Source organism: Camelina sativa, chromosome 18 (genome assembly GCF_030686135.1).
Source record: "Camelina sativa cultivar CO46 ecotype springtype chromosome 18, ASM3068613v1".
In the NCBI taxonomy this organism is placed as follows: Eukaryota; Viridiplantae; Streptophyta; class Magnoliopsida; order Brassicales; family Brassicaceae; genus Camelina; species Camelina sativa.
This window is the reverse complement of record NC_141897.1, coordinates 14,534,922-14,548,583: the sequence shown is the minus strand read 5'-3', so window position 1 is coordinate 14,548,583 and position 13,662 is coordinate 14,534,922. Positions and strand designations below refer to the sequence as shown.

General features: G+C 43.2%; 1 protein-coding gene across 1 annotated transcript; it reads left to right on the top strand.

Moving 5' to 3' along the window:
- Window positions 1–2,624: 2,624 nt before the first annotated feature.
- LOC104761102 (uncharacterized) lies at window positions 2,625–4,626 on the top strand. The gene is made up of 7 exons (XM_087497834.1): window positions 2,625–2,756; window positions 2,966–3,293; window positions 3,382–3,540; window positions 3,693–3,773; window positions 3,873–3,965; window positions 4,045–4,188; window positions 4,618–4,626. Exons 2-7 carry the CDS (start codon window positions 2,994–2,996, stop codon window positions 4,624–4,626), a joined length of 786 nt encoding a protein of 261 aa, XP_087353960.1. The 5' UTR covers window positions 2,625–2,756; window positions 2,966–2,993.
- The last annotated feature ends 9,036 nt before the right edge of the window (window positions 4,627–13,662 follow it).

Below are 13,662 nucleotides of genomic sequence, written 5' to 3'. Positions count from 1 at the left end.
TAATTACAGTCGCAGCAACAACGGTCACAATCGCCACCACCAGAACGGAAGATGGACCAGAGCTCATATCTTCGAGCAACAGATCCAAAAGCGCCTTTGCTCTAGGACCTTCTTTTCCTGAGTTAGACAAAAAAGGAACCCATCATGTAAGCAATTTCAGAGTAGATTAAGTTACTCAAGAGTGAAGCTTTCAAATGTTTATATGATGATGATCTTACCATCCCCAATAAATTCTTCATCCCATTGAATCACAGGTTTGATGAGAACTCAACTCCCAATAAGCATCATCTCATCTGCTTTCTTCCCATCTTCGACTGTCACATCCATTATTTTCACACTTTTAAGCATCCCCTTCTTTACTAGCTCTTCAGCAAGTGTAAGCGTTCTCTTTGTTGTGCATCCGCTCAAAACGTTATCAAACCGCGAGATTACAAGCTCCTTACCACCATTAACAACAAATGCAACATTCATGTTCGGACCTTCTGCAATAAACCCATCTTTATCAACCCAAATTCCTGCATAAGCTCCCTTAGCCTCAGCCAAAAAAAAAAAATAGTTGTGTTTATTTTTCGTATTAGACATTTTTTTTTGAAATCTTTCAAAATTCTACCTAAACAGGTATGATTTTATTATAAATATTTTTCAACTAAAAAAACAAAACAAGTCTCCTAGAATCATTCAAAATACCATTTAAAAAAAAAGCTGTGATGTATTGAATAACAATAGATTTCAAGTAGGTTTTATAAATGATTGTTTGAATAACAAGAGATTGTGAATTATTTTAAGTGATTTTACATAAAGTTCAAGTTGAATAACATAGGATTTTAAAAGATTTTTTAAAATCATCAATTGAATAACAAGTGATTTTAAGCATACTCTAGAATCTCTTAAAATACAAGTTGAATACCCGTGTTACCCTTTAACACAAAAAGAAAAGAAAAAAAAAATCTACTAGTACGACGCTCTTGTAGTCATGTCGTTTTGTTTAGCTTTTTAACTTTTTGTCCTTGTCTATACAGTATACAGTAGAACTTTTATAAATTAATACTCTTTAAAATAATAATCGCTATAAATTAATATATCTTTCTCGTTTCAAGTTGAGCGAATATATTTTTGGACATAATTCGATAAAATAATAAGATAATATTTTTTTTTGAAAATCCTATATAAAAATATTGTACCATCAATAATATAAATTAATAATTATATAAAATTATCAAAATATATGTATATATATATAAACACTAATTTTTGTTAGAGTTCATTTCAACTATTTTTACTATATAAATTTTTTTGAGTATTCGCTTCAAAATATGATAATTATTATTTTCATTCTAGAAAAAGATTAGTTATATTAATTCAACCTTATTTTAAAACTTTTCTTTTGAAAAAAATTACCAAATTAGGAAAGTCTCTCTACAAAATAATAATTATTAATTTATTGATAAATTAAAACCTCTTTAAATTAATAAATTTTTATGGTGCCAACTTTATTCATTTATAGAGGTTATACAGTAGTGTGCAAACATAGAGACTATCAACAAAAGAAGTATGAAAAAAAAAAATCTAAATCGAAGATTTTTTTTGTGTGTAAAGTTAAATCGACAAAACAATTCAAATGAGAAAATCAAATACCAAATAAAACAGATCTAGCTTATTGTGGTATATTTGGAAATCTAGGAATGCAATTATTTTCGAAAATTAGGTGGAAAGGCCGGCCGAGATAGCACGGTTGGCGGCCAGGGAGGCAACAGCCTGGTTTGCGGCTCAGGTTGAGGAGGAGGGTATTACAGCTACACCGCGTTCCAAGCTTCGGTTGGTGCGGGAAGGTGTTTCTCTTCCTACTGTTTATACTGGAATCTGTTGTTTTGTTGACGAGACACATACAAGTTTCCAGGTGTAGCCTGGGTGTATATGTCGTCCCAAGACTCTTCTCTGCTCATGGGTGCCTCAAATTTTTGGCGCAGTCTCTCACCACTTCACGCTGAGGTTGAAGCCTTTGTGTGGGCTTTGCGACGTATGATCAAACATGATTTCAAGAATGTAGCATTTCTCACAGACTGCTTAGATTTGGTGAAAATGGTGTCTTCACCGTGTGACTGGCCGGCTTTCTCTACCTATTTCGACGACATCAAGGTAGATATGGAAGAATTCTCAAGTTTCTCGTTGACCTTGATCTCAAGAAATGCAAATGTACTTGTAGATCGATTAGCACAACAAGTATGTACTCAATCGCATGTGGTACCTATGTTAACTGGATTGTGTAAGTCAATCTTTTGGTTGTTGTTAAAAAAAAAAGATTTAGCTTATTGCGAGACTTTGTATAAACCCTATGATCAATTTATCCCCTAGGAATTATTAATAGAGACCAATGCAAGATCTATATTAACAATGAACAATCTCTGTAACATTCATGATTCATGTTCCATACAAAGATGAAAGATGCATACAGATTTTTTTTTATATTTTTGGGCAAAACAAAGATGCATAAGATTAAACCACCCAATTTAAAACTTTTTGTGTAAAGTACGTTTTACGCTAAACGACGGTGATTTCGAAATAGGGATTCATAACGACGTCGTTTCGAATCTTGCTTTATACTAAACGAAAAGACCAAAAAAATTGACTTCTAGTTCCAGTTCCGGTACACTACAGCGTCTCGTTGTCACCGGAAACACCGCTCAAACAACTCCAATCACAAACGCCGACTAGAAAAAGGCCTCCGGTGAGGTTCTTCCTCCTCGAAACCCTCTCAGGTATGTTGTCTCTTCTTTTGTTTTCTTCTCTTTCGATCGTCCCACTTGTATCTTATTAGTGGTCTTTGTGCGAAAAATGTGATTTTTGAATAGGCTATTAGCTTCAGTGTTCTTCAATAGCGATATATATAATCCTAAAGTTTGGTCTTGTGTCTCTGTAGTTAACTAAAGTTGTGTGCTTTTTTGTTTTTCTTCCATAAATCTCTCAGTGGCTGTAATTAACTACATTGTAAGGGTATGAAGTACTTGGGACTGTTTAAGAAGTCCAGCTATGTCATCAGTTCTCACTTTCCTTGGAATCAATGCTTCTTCTATAATATGCCTACAAAATCCATTTTAAAGCCTTCTTCATGTGTGAATGCACTTGGACTATCTAGTGTTCATTGCTACTCATCAAGATCAACGACTGCTAAATCAAAAACGTCAAGCAGCGCTGTTTCGGATAAAGAGAAAGACGCCTTTTTCGTTGTTCGTAAGGGTGACATTGTTGCAATCTATAAGGATTTAAGTGATTGTCAATCTCAAGTTGGATCTTCGGTGAATTCATCTTACCTTTTCAATCTCTTGTGTATGTATATAAATACTTTTTCTTTAGGTGGGATTATAAGAGAAGTTGCTGTGGCAGGTACATGATCTTCCGGTTAGCGTTTATAAGGGATACTCGTTGCTCAAAGACACAGATGAGTATCTTTCTTCTGTTGGAATGAAGAAACCACTCTATTGTTTTAGAGCTTCAGACTTGAAAGAGGATATGTTTGGAGCTCTTGCTCCTGGTCTTTTCCAGGTGAATATTATATTGTGATCTGCATTTGCCTTGATTCGTGATGTTGGATTTTGAACCGAGTGGTTATATTAACTGTCATAGATTGTAGTTTGAAGTTGGATGATTATGAGAGAAAGAATTAAGCTCACTGCATGTGTATTCATTTTTCACAGGATCAACTTCCTTCAGCTTCCATGTCACTTGATCCCTTGGAAAAGCTTGCGAAGCTGAAGTCATCTCGTGATACCTCAGATGTGCGTGTTTTGATATCACTTATACTTCATAGTTTCAATGGACTGGATGCAGAATCTTTTTCTCAAGTTGATATAATTCTGTTTCTCCTAATGTGGTAGGAAACTTGCATTATTGAGTTTGACGGTGCATCAAAAGGAAACCCTGGTCTCTCAGGCGCTGCAGCAGTACTGAAAACTGAAGACGGAAGCTTGGTATCAATTCTTTTAAAACCACGGTTGTTTAATTAGAGAATGCAGTTCTGTATCTTAATATCAATTTTCTCGAGAACAGATTTGTAAAATACGTCAAGGTTTAGGAATTGCCACAAACAATGCAGCAGAATATCATGGATTAATCCTAGGATTGAAGCATGCTATTGAGAAAGGTTACACGAAAATTAAAGTGAAAAGTGACTCCAAGCTAGTCTGTATGCAGGTTTGTCCAGTGAATTTTAGGTGGTTTAAATTAATCATAGATGCTTATATGTAACATCCGCGAACCGAAATAGTGCATCGACCGATGCATGTTCGGTTTCCTCGGTCGAGTTTTTAGTTAAACGCTGCGTTTTGGGTAAAGGAAAAAACCCTTAAGTTCGTGTTTTGTCTCATTAGGCGAGTTCAGCCGCTTTTGAGAGAAACTAAAGAGAGAGAGAAGAGTTCTTGGTGTTCTTGAGCGTTCTTGGGAGATTCATGGAGTTGGAAGCTGTTTCTGTAGAGATCTGTAGCTGGGATCGTCCTAGGAGCTTCCTAGGAGCGTTTTCTTCTTGTGTTAGGGTCGGATTTCTTCTGTGGCAAAGGTAAGTGCATGACCATGGCTTATCTAAGCTGGAGATTTCTATGATCTGTATCTTTATGTGTTTGTTAGGCTTGTTAGAATGTTATTTGAGGCGTTTGGAAGCTTTCTTGTGGCTTGGGATCGAGTTTGTGGCTTGTAGGAACGAAAATCCGGCGAGAAGCTTCGGGAAAAACGATGCTCGGCATGTGCGTCGGTCGATGCACATTGTGCGTCGGTCGATGCAGTGCGAGGACGGTGCGGATTGACCTAGGAGCATCGGTCGATGCCATGTGGAGGTGTCGGTCGATGCAATTAGGGCTTCCGCGTAATGTCGAGCATGCGTCGTTTGATGCAATGGGAACATCGGTCAATGCAAGTGAACATTGCATCGGTCGATGCATATCAAGCATCGGTCGATGCAGTCCCTAGTTGGTGTCAGTCGATGCAAGCCTTGTGTAACATCTGCGAACCAGTTTTTGGATTTTTAGAGTGAGTGTCGACCGACACCAGGTGTGTGTCGATCGACACCACTATTTCTGGGTTTATCGGGTTTGGTTTTAATTCACAATTTTTGGTTTGGTTGGTTTGGTTTAGTTATCTAAACCGAGTATATAAGAGGGGAAGCGACAAGTTAAGGGTTTTAGAAGGTGTTGTCGTCGCCGTTTGCAGAGGAAAAAGAGAGAAAGGAGAGAACTTGTGGTTTTTGAGATTTTGGCTTGTTTTTGGTGGTTTTTGGCGAGAACTGTATCTGTAGAAGGGAGAGCTGTTGTTGGGAACGAAGGAGAAGCTTCCTAAGGTGTTGTTTCAACCGTTTCTCAATAAAATCTTCCTGCAAAAGAGGTGAGTGCTTGACCATGGCTGATCTAAGCCTGAGATCTCTTTTGTTTGGCTGTTCTTTGTCTATTTGTGGTGTTTGCTTGCTTGGGTTTGTTGTTTTTGTGTTTCCCATAGGTTCCTAAGGCATTTGGGTGAGTTTGGGACGGTTTCGAGATGATTTGAAACGGTGAATCGACGCTCGAGTTCGTGCAGTTCGCGTCTGCAGAAGTAGTGTCGATCGACACCAGTGTGGTGTCGGTCGACACCATATTTGATGTGTTGATTGTGTTATTTGTTTAGCTTAACAATGGAATCTCAGTTGCTTGTGTGTATAGCCCAGTAGATGGGAGGATGGGCTCACTGAGTGTTTTAAATAATACTCATGCATCTCAATATGTGTTTGTGGTGCAGGTAAAGACAAAGTGTGATCGTGGAATCAAGGCGATGAGGAGGAGGATGTTCTAGAGGCTTGAATGATTGTGATCTAGCTATTGTTAGGTTGCTAGTGTTGAGTTCATAGAACATTGTAGAATGTTGGAACTTGGTTATTTCATTGTTGATTTTGGATTATTGCATTGTTGGTTATTGGATTGTTATTGTTGGAATTCTTATTGGTTTAATGGAATTTTTTTGGTTATCCGCTGTTGTTGATTGTTTCTAGGTTGTTAGTGGGTATGGGACCACTAGTGAATTAGTATTTTTATTAAAAAAAAAAACGGGAAGGGTTGTTTCACCTTGTGTCGGTCGATGCAGAGCGTAGTTTGTTTGTTGATTGTTGTTTGATGGTTAGAGTATCTCTATTGCTTGTGTGTATAGCTCAGTAGATGGGAGGATTGCCTTACTGAGTGTTTATAAAATACTCATGCATTGCAATTTGTGTTTGTGGTGCAGTTAAAGGCAAAGTGTGATCGTGGAATCAAGGCGATGAAAAGGAGGATGTTCTGGGGGCTCGATGGGTTGTTGTCTGGCATTGCTAGGTTGCTAGATTTGGTCATTAGAACATTGTTAGGTTTGATAGTTCTATGTTTTCCCTGTTGTTGGTTATTGGAATTGCTATAAGTGGTTATTGGTTATTATTTATTGGATTTATTGGATATTGGTATTTGTTTTTCCACTGTTGGATGTGATTGTGGTTGGGTGGCTAGTGGATATGGGACAGCTAGTTGTAGTTTATTTATTATTTATTTAAAAAAAAAACTGGTCAGGTCGTTTCAGTTTGGTATCAGAGCCCTTACGGTTCTAGGTTTGGGTTCACTAGGTTTCTGGTGTTGATGTTGGGATTGCATGCTTTGATTGATTATGTGAGTTAGTCAATTGTGTGTGGAATGAAGTCCTAGAAAATCCTCTTCGAGCGTACAATGTGATACCACGGTGCTTAGCCTTTTGTTCATGGTAGTGTAGATGGCTAGAGAGGGTGCTGTTGATGGTCGTGGTCGTGGACGCAGACATGGTCATGGACGCGGACGTGGTCGTGGTAGGGGCAGAGTCCCAATGGTCAGTGAGACTGCAGACCAGAGTGTGACAGCCGAGGGTGTTGGCGAGTCGGATGGTATCCAGGGGGATTCCATGAGTGTGGCCGGAGGGGGCGGTGTTGATGCTCCAGTAGCCGGTGATGTTAGGTTTCCAGGTGTGGGAGTCCCAGTGGGTGGAGTCCCGAGTGTCGACCTTGCGGGTTTGCTGGCACAGTTGATAGCGCGGTTGCCGCCAATGGCAACAGCTCAGGTTCAGGTAGTGCCACCAGTGGTGGCGAAGGAGCAGCAGCCAGTGGCTGCGGATGTATGGGTTCATACTCGTTATGTCAGCATGCTGAGAGAGATGGGCCGTATTGGTACCGAGCGGTTTTCGGGAGGTATTGATCCTACTATTGTGGATGCGTGGAGGACGAGTGTGGAACGTAACTTCCATACTCTGAGATGTCTTGAGGAGTTTTGGGTGGACATTGGGGTCCACCATTTGACTGCTGATGCTCAGTTGTGGTGGAGTGTAATGGCTGCTAGGAGAGTGCAGAGGGAGATATCTTGGGCTGACTTCGTCTTGGAGTTCAACCAAAAGTATTTTCCTAGAGAGGCACTAGATAGGTTGGAGGTGCAGTTCCTTCTGCTAGCTCAGGGGACTCGGCAGTGCGGGAGCTTGACTTGGAGTTCAGTCGACTCTGAGGTATGGGGGTCGGGATATGGAGACTGAGGAGGCTCAAATCAGGAGTTTTTGAGGGCCCTACGTGACGAGTTGAGGGTTCACTGTAGAGGGAGGAGTTATGCTACGCGTGAAGAGCTGGTTGAGACTGCAGCAGGGATCAAGGAGGATATCCGGGCACAATTAGTGGCGGCTAGCCCAGCAGTTCAGCCTAGTAAGGCTCATCATCAGGGAGGTTATAGCAGGGGCGGCAAGCCTGCGCAGGGAACCAAGAGTAGATTGGAGGTTATGTAGAGGCCTAGTGGTGCGAGTTGCTTCGGTTGTGAGAGCAAGGATCACAAGTTGCTAGCTGTCCCAAGAGGAGTGCTCGGACGGCAACAGGTCGTGTATGCTATCATTGCAGGGAGTTAGGGCACATCAGGCCCTTGTGTCCCAAGTTGCAGCGGATAGCAGTGACAGCGTTGCAGCAGGTGCAACCAGGAGGCCAGCAGGTGGCACGGATTGAGCAGGCGCCACAGGTTTACACGACTGCAGAGACTGGTGGAACCAGTGTCGGGGAGATACAGGTATAATTTCTGGTACTTTGTCTTTGTAAATTCTTAGTAAGTTCAGATTTTATGTTGTCTTGTGATAAAGTGTTAGGTTCTCAACACATGAATTTGTGTATGGACCTTGTTGGTGGGAGGGTTTAAGTCCCATGTTAGGTTTGATTCTGGAGCTACTCATAGCTTCATTACCCCGAAGTGTGAAGAGAGTACGGGTATCGGGGGAGATCCCAGAGAGCGTGCGGGAGTTTTCAGAGTTGCTGGAGACAAGTTTCTGAGATTCATTTGTCGAGCGTGGGGTATTGATATTTAGATCGCGGGGGAGTCTGGGCCTGCGGATTTGTTTATCAACCCAGTGGAGTTGTATGATGTTATCTTAAGGATGGACTGGTTGCATCAGCATATGGTTCATCTGTATTGTCATCGGGGTAGAGTGGAGTTTAAGCGCTTAGGAGGGAAGTTGGTTTTTCAGGGGATTAGACCGACTTCGGGGAGTCTCGTGATCTCGGCCATTCAGCCTGGGAAGATGATCGAGAAGGGCCGTGAGGCTTATTTGGTTATATCTATGCTAGAGTCAGTGGAAAAGTCTACGGTTAGCGGTATTCAGGCCGTGGAGGAATTTGAGGATGTGTTCTAGTCATTGCAGGGATTACCACCATCTCGCTCTGATCCTTATACGATTGAACTGGAACCAGGGACGACACCGTTATCCAAGGCTCCTTACAAATTGGGTCCAGCAGAAATGGCAGAGCTGAAGAAGCAGTTAGAGGATTTGTTGAACAAGGGATTCATCCGTCCTAGTGTATCACCGTGGGGAGCGCCGATGTTATTTGTTAAGAAGAATGATGGGAGTTTCCGCTTGTGTATTGATTACAGGGGTCTCAACCGGGTCACTCTGAAGAACAAGTACCCTCTTCTGAGGATTGATGAGTTGTTGGATAAGTTGAGAGGTGCTACTTGGTTCTTCAAGATAGATCTGGTGTCGGGTTATCATCAGATCCCGATAGATGAGGTAGATGTGAGGAAGACGGCTTTCAAGACGAGGTATGGCCATTTTGAGTTTGTGGTGATGTCGTTCGGGTTGACTAACGCACCAGCAACATTTATGAGATTGATGAACAACGTGTTTCAGGAGTTTCAGGACGTGTCTGTCATCATTTTTATCGACGACATCCTGGTTTATTCTAAGAGTCCTGAGGAGCATGCAGTGCATTTGAGACCAGTTTTGGAGAAGCTGCATGAGCAGAAGTTGTTTGCTAAGCTGAACAAGTGTAGTTTCTGGCAGTGTGAGATGGGTTTCTGGGTCACATTGTGTCTGTAGATGGTGTTTCTGTAGATCCGGAGAAGATTCAAGCTATCAGGGATTGGCCTAGACCGCAGAATGCCACAGAGATTAGGAGTTTTCTTGGGTTGACAGGTTACTACAGGAGGTTCGTGCGGGGTTTGCGAGCAGAGCACATCCTATGACTAAGTTGATAGGGAAGTATGTTCTTTTTGGTTGGTCATAGGAGTGCGAGGAGGGCTTTGCAAGCCTGAAGGAGATGTTGACTACTGCTTCAGTTTTGGCTTTGCCTAAGCAGGGATAACCCTATGTGGTTTATATAGATGCATCAAGGGTTGGTTTGGGGTGTGTGTTGATGCAGCATGGGAAGGTGATTGCCTATGCTTCGCGGCAGTTGCGGAAGCATGAGAACAACTATCCTACTAATGACCTGGAGATGGGTGATGTAGTTTTTGCCCTGAAGATTTGGAGATCTTATCTTTATGGTGCAAAGGTACATGTGTTTACAGATCATAAGAGCCTGAAATATATATATTCATTCAGTCTGAGCTAAATTTGAGGCAGAGGCGGTGGATGGAGCTGGTGGCGGATTATGATTTGGAGATAGCCTATCACCTTGGTAAGGCTAACTTGGTTGCTGATGCTTTGAGTCGGAAGCGGTCAGCTTCGGCTCAGGAGCAAGATATGGAGTCTTTGGTAGGAGAGATCAGTGCGTTGAGTCTGTGTGCTGTTTCACAGGAGCCGTTGGGTTTGATGGCAACTGATAGAGCAGATCTGTTGAGCATAGTGCGGTTGGCTCAGGAGAAGGATTTGGGGCTGGTGAATGCCTCAAAGGATGTTGATTCAGAGTATCAGGTTTCGGCTAATGGTACTATTTTGGTGCATGGGCGGATTTGTGTGCCTAAGGACGAGGAGTTGAGGAAGGAGATCCTGAGGGAGGCTCATGCGGGCATGTTCTCTATTAATCCAGGAGCGACTAAGATGTACCGTGATCTCAAGAGGTACTATCACTGGGTCGGGATGAAGAAGGACGTGGCTAGTTGGGTTGCGAGGTGCGATGTGTGTCAGCTAGTGAAGGCTGAGCATCAGGTACCAGGTGGATTGCTGAAGAGTTTTCCCATTCCGGAGTGGAAGTGGGATATGATTACTATGGACTTCGTGGTAGGTTTCCCAGGGTCCAGAACGTTTGATGCTATATGGGTCATTGTGGACCGGTTGACTTAGTCGGCACATTTTCTGGCCATTAAAAAGACTGATCGAGCAGCGGTGTTGGCTAAGAATTATGTGAAGGAGATAGTCAAATTGCATGGGGTGCCATCGAGCATTGTGTCCAATAGGGATTCTAAGTTCACTTCGGTGTTCTGGAGAGCGTTCAGGCAGAGATGGGCACTAAGTTGCATATGAATACAGCTTATCATCCCGAGACAAATGCACAGTCAGAGAGGACGATCTAGACGTTGTAGGATTTGTTGAGGATGTGTGTGCTCGATTGTTGAGGATGTGTGTACCAGGCGAGTATCGGGATGGCCCCTTATGTGGCTTTATATGGGAGGTCGTGTCGTACACCGTTATGCTGGACTCAGGTGGGGGAGATGAGCATGTACGGGGCAGATTTTGTTCAGGAGACCTCCAAGAAGATTCAGGTTCTAAAGCAGAACATGAAGGAAGCTCAGGATCGACAGAGGAGTTATGCCGATAGGAGGAGGAGAGATCTTGAGTTTCAGGTTGGAGATAGAGTGTACCTCAAGATGGCCATGTTGCGGAGTCCGAACAGGTCATTGACTGTGACTAAGTTGAGTCCGAGGTATATGGGTCCGTTCAGAGTGATTGAGCGAGTTGGACCACTGGCATATTGACTGGAGCTACCTGAGGTTATGCGAGCATTTCATAAGTTTTTCCATGTGTCTATGTTGCGGAAGTGTCTCCGTGAGAATGATCAGTTTTTGGCTAAGATTCCTGAGGATCTTCAGCCAAACATGACTTTGGAAGCGAGACCAGTGAGGGTGCTCGAGAGTAGGATCAAGGAACTTCGGAAGAAGAAGATTCCTTTGATGAGAGTCCTATAGGACTGTGATGGTTTTCAGGAGCAGACTTTGGAGCCAGAGGCGAGGATGAAGGCAAGGTTCAAGAAGTGATTCGAGAAGCAGGTCGCGACTTGAACTTGTCTAGCGTGGTCTTAGTTGTAGTATGTGGCTGGAGCGGGAATAAAGTATTCCAGCCCATCTCTCTTGTTTACTTGGTCGCTTAGGGGTGGTTGGTTGTGCGACTATGTAACAAGATGAGGTAGTGTTCGGGGTACGAAGTTTCCGTGAGGCGGTGTTCGAGGGAAAGTTTTCCTGAAATAGAAGTTTCTAAAAAGGAAAGTTTCCAAAAGTGGAAGTCTAAAAACGGAAAGTTTTATGTGAGTTAGAAGTTGTCCATTTTTGGTGATTGTGAGCCTTGGAGAGCTGTTTATCCGTGTGTGGCCTTTGTGGCGGGCTGTTTATCCATGTGTGGCCTTTGTGGCGGGCTGTTTATCCGTGTGTGGCCTTTGTGGCGGGCTGTTTAGCCATTATGTAGCTTTTGTGGCGGGCTGTTTAGCCAGATGTGTGGCCTTTCTGGCGGGCTGTTTAGCCAGAGTTGTCTGTTGAGGAGGTCCTTCGGGACGAGTGGTCTTCGTGACGGTCCTTCGGGATGAATTGCCTTGGTGGCGGTCCTGTTTAGGACATTTGTTTGGCCTTGGTGGCGGTCCTATTTAGGACATTTGTTTGTCCTTGGTGGCGGTCCTGGTTAGGACATTTGTTTGGCCTTTGTGGCGGCCTGTGGGGTAGTGAGATGATCGTTGGTGGTCATGAGGTATTCCAGTGAGGGGGTATGTGGTTGGTAGGACATCGTGTTGTCTTACGCGAGCCACGAGGAGGAAACCTAGATAGGGGTAGGACTCAGACGTGTTCAGAATTGTTTGCTTGCGACTCTTGGGGGACTTAGGTTCTCCTAGTACCGTCATATTCTAAGACTTTGTGGGTTGGGAGTATGGTTGGTATATCGACTTCGGATGACGATTCGGGGGCGCGCTGTAGGGTGGCAACCCGATGAGGAGCCAATACTTTGGCATGCAGGCTTCAGTCTGTAAGGAGCCAATAAAAACTCAAGGCTTAGGCCTGTGAGTAAGGGAAAATCCAAAAGTTGAGAGCAAATAATGTCTGGAGCGTGAGTCTATCACCTAGAGGTGACCTTTCGTACATCGGTCGGAGGTGTGCGGGCCGTGGAGACGGTTGCACGAGAGTCCTTGACTGATGTAATATCCGTGAACCGAAATCCTGGTTTTCTCGGTCGAGTTTTAAGTTAAACGCTGCGTTTTGGGTAAGGAAAAAACCCTTAAGTTCGTGTTTTGTCTCATTAGGCGAGCTCAGCCGTTTTGGGAGAAACTAAAGGGAGAGAGAAGAGTTCTTCGTGTTCTTGAGCGTTCTTGGGAGATTCTTGGAGTTGGAAGCTGTTTCTGTAGAGATCTGTAGCTGGGATCTTCCTAGGAGCTTTCATTGGAGCGTTTTCTTCTTTTGTTAGGGTCGGATTTCTTCTGTGGCAGAGGTAAGTACATGACCATGGCTTATCTAAGCTGGAGATTTCTCTGATCTGTATGTTTATGTGTTGTTAGGCTTGTTAGAATGTTATTTGAGGCGTTAGGAAGCTTTCTTGTGGCTTGGGATCGAGTTTGTTGCTTGTAGGAACAAAGATCCGTCGAGAAGCTTCGGAGAAAATGATGCTCGGCATGTGCGTTAGTCGATGCAGTGCGAGGACGGTGCGGATTGACTTAGGAGCATCGGTCGATGCCATGTGGAGGTGTCGGTCGATGCAATTAGGGTTTCCGCGTAATGTCGAGCATGCGTCGGTCGATGCAATGGGAGCATCGGTCGATGCAACTGAACCTTGCATCGGTCGATGCATATCAAGCATCGGTCGATGCAGTCCCCAGTTGGTGTCGGTCGATGCAAGCCTTGTGTCGGTCGATGCAGAGCCTGGTTTGTTTGTTGAATGTTGTTTGATGGTTAGAGTATCTCTATTGCTTGTGTATAGTCCAGTAGATGGGAGGATTGCCTTACTGAGTGTTTATAAAATACTCATGCATTGCAATTTGTGTTTGTGGTGCAGGTAAAGGCAAAGTGTGATCGTGGAATCAAGGCGATGAAGAGGAAGATGTTCTAGGGACTCGACTGGTTGTTGTCTGGCATTGGTAGGTTACTAGACTTGGGTTATTAAAACATTGTTAGGATTGTTGGTTCTATGTATTCCCTATTGTTGGTTATTGGAATTGCTATAAGTGGTTATTGGTTATTATTTATTGGATTTATTTGATATTGGTATTTGTTTTTCCGCTGTTGG

Excerpts from the sequence above, each read along its gene's own strand:
- LOC104761102 (XM_087497834.1), top strand. The coding sequence starts at position 2,994 with ATGAAGTACTTGGGACTGTTTAAGAAGTCCAGCTATGTCATCAGTTCT. Across the intron at positions 3,294-3,381 it reads AATCTCAAGTTGGATCTTCG|GTACATGATCTTCCGGTTAG; the intron begins GTGAATTCATCT and ends TTGCTGTGGCAG. Across the intron at positions 3,541-3,692 it reads TTGCTCCTGGTCTTTTCCAG|GATCAACTTCCTTCAGCTTC; the intron begins GTGAATATTATA and ends CATTTTTCACAG.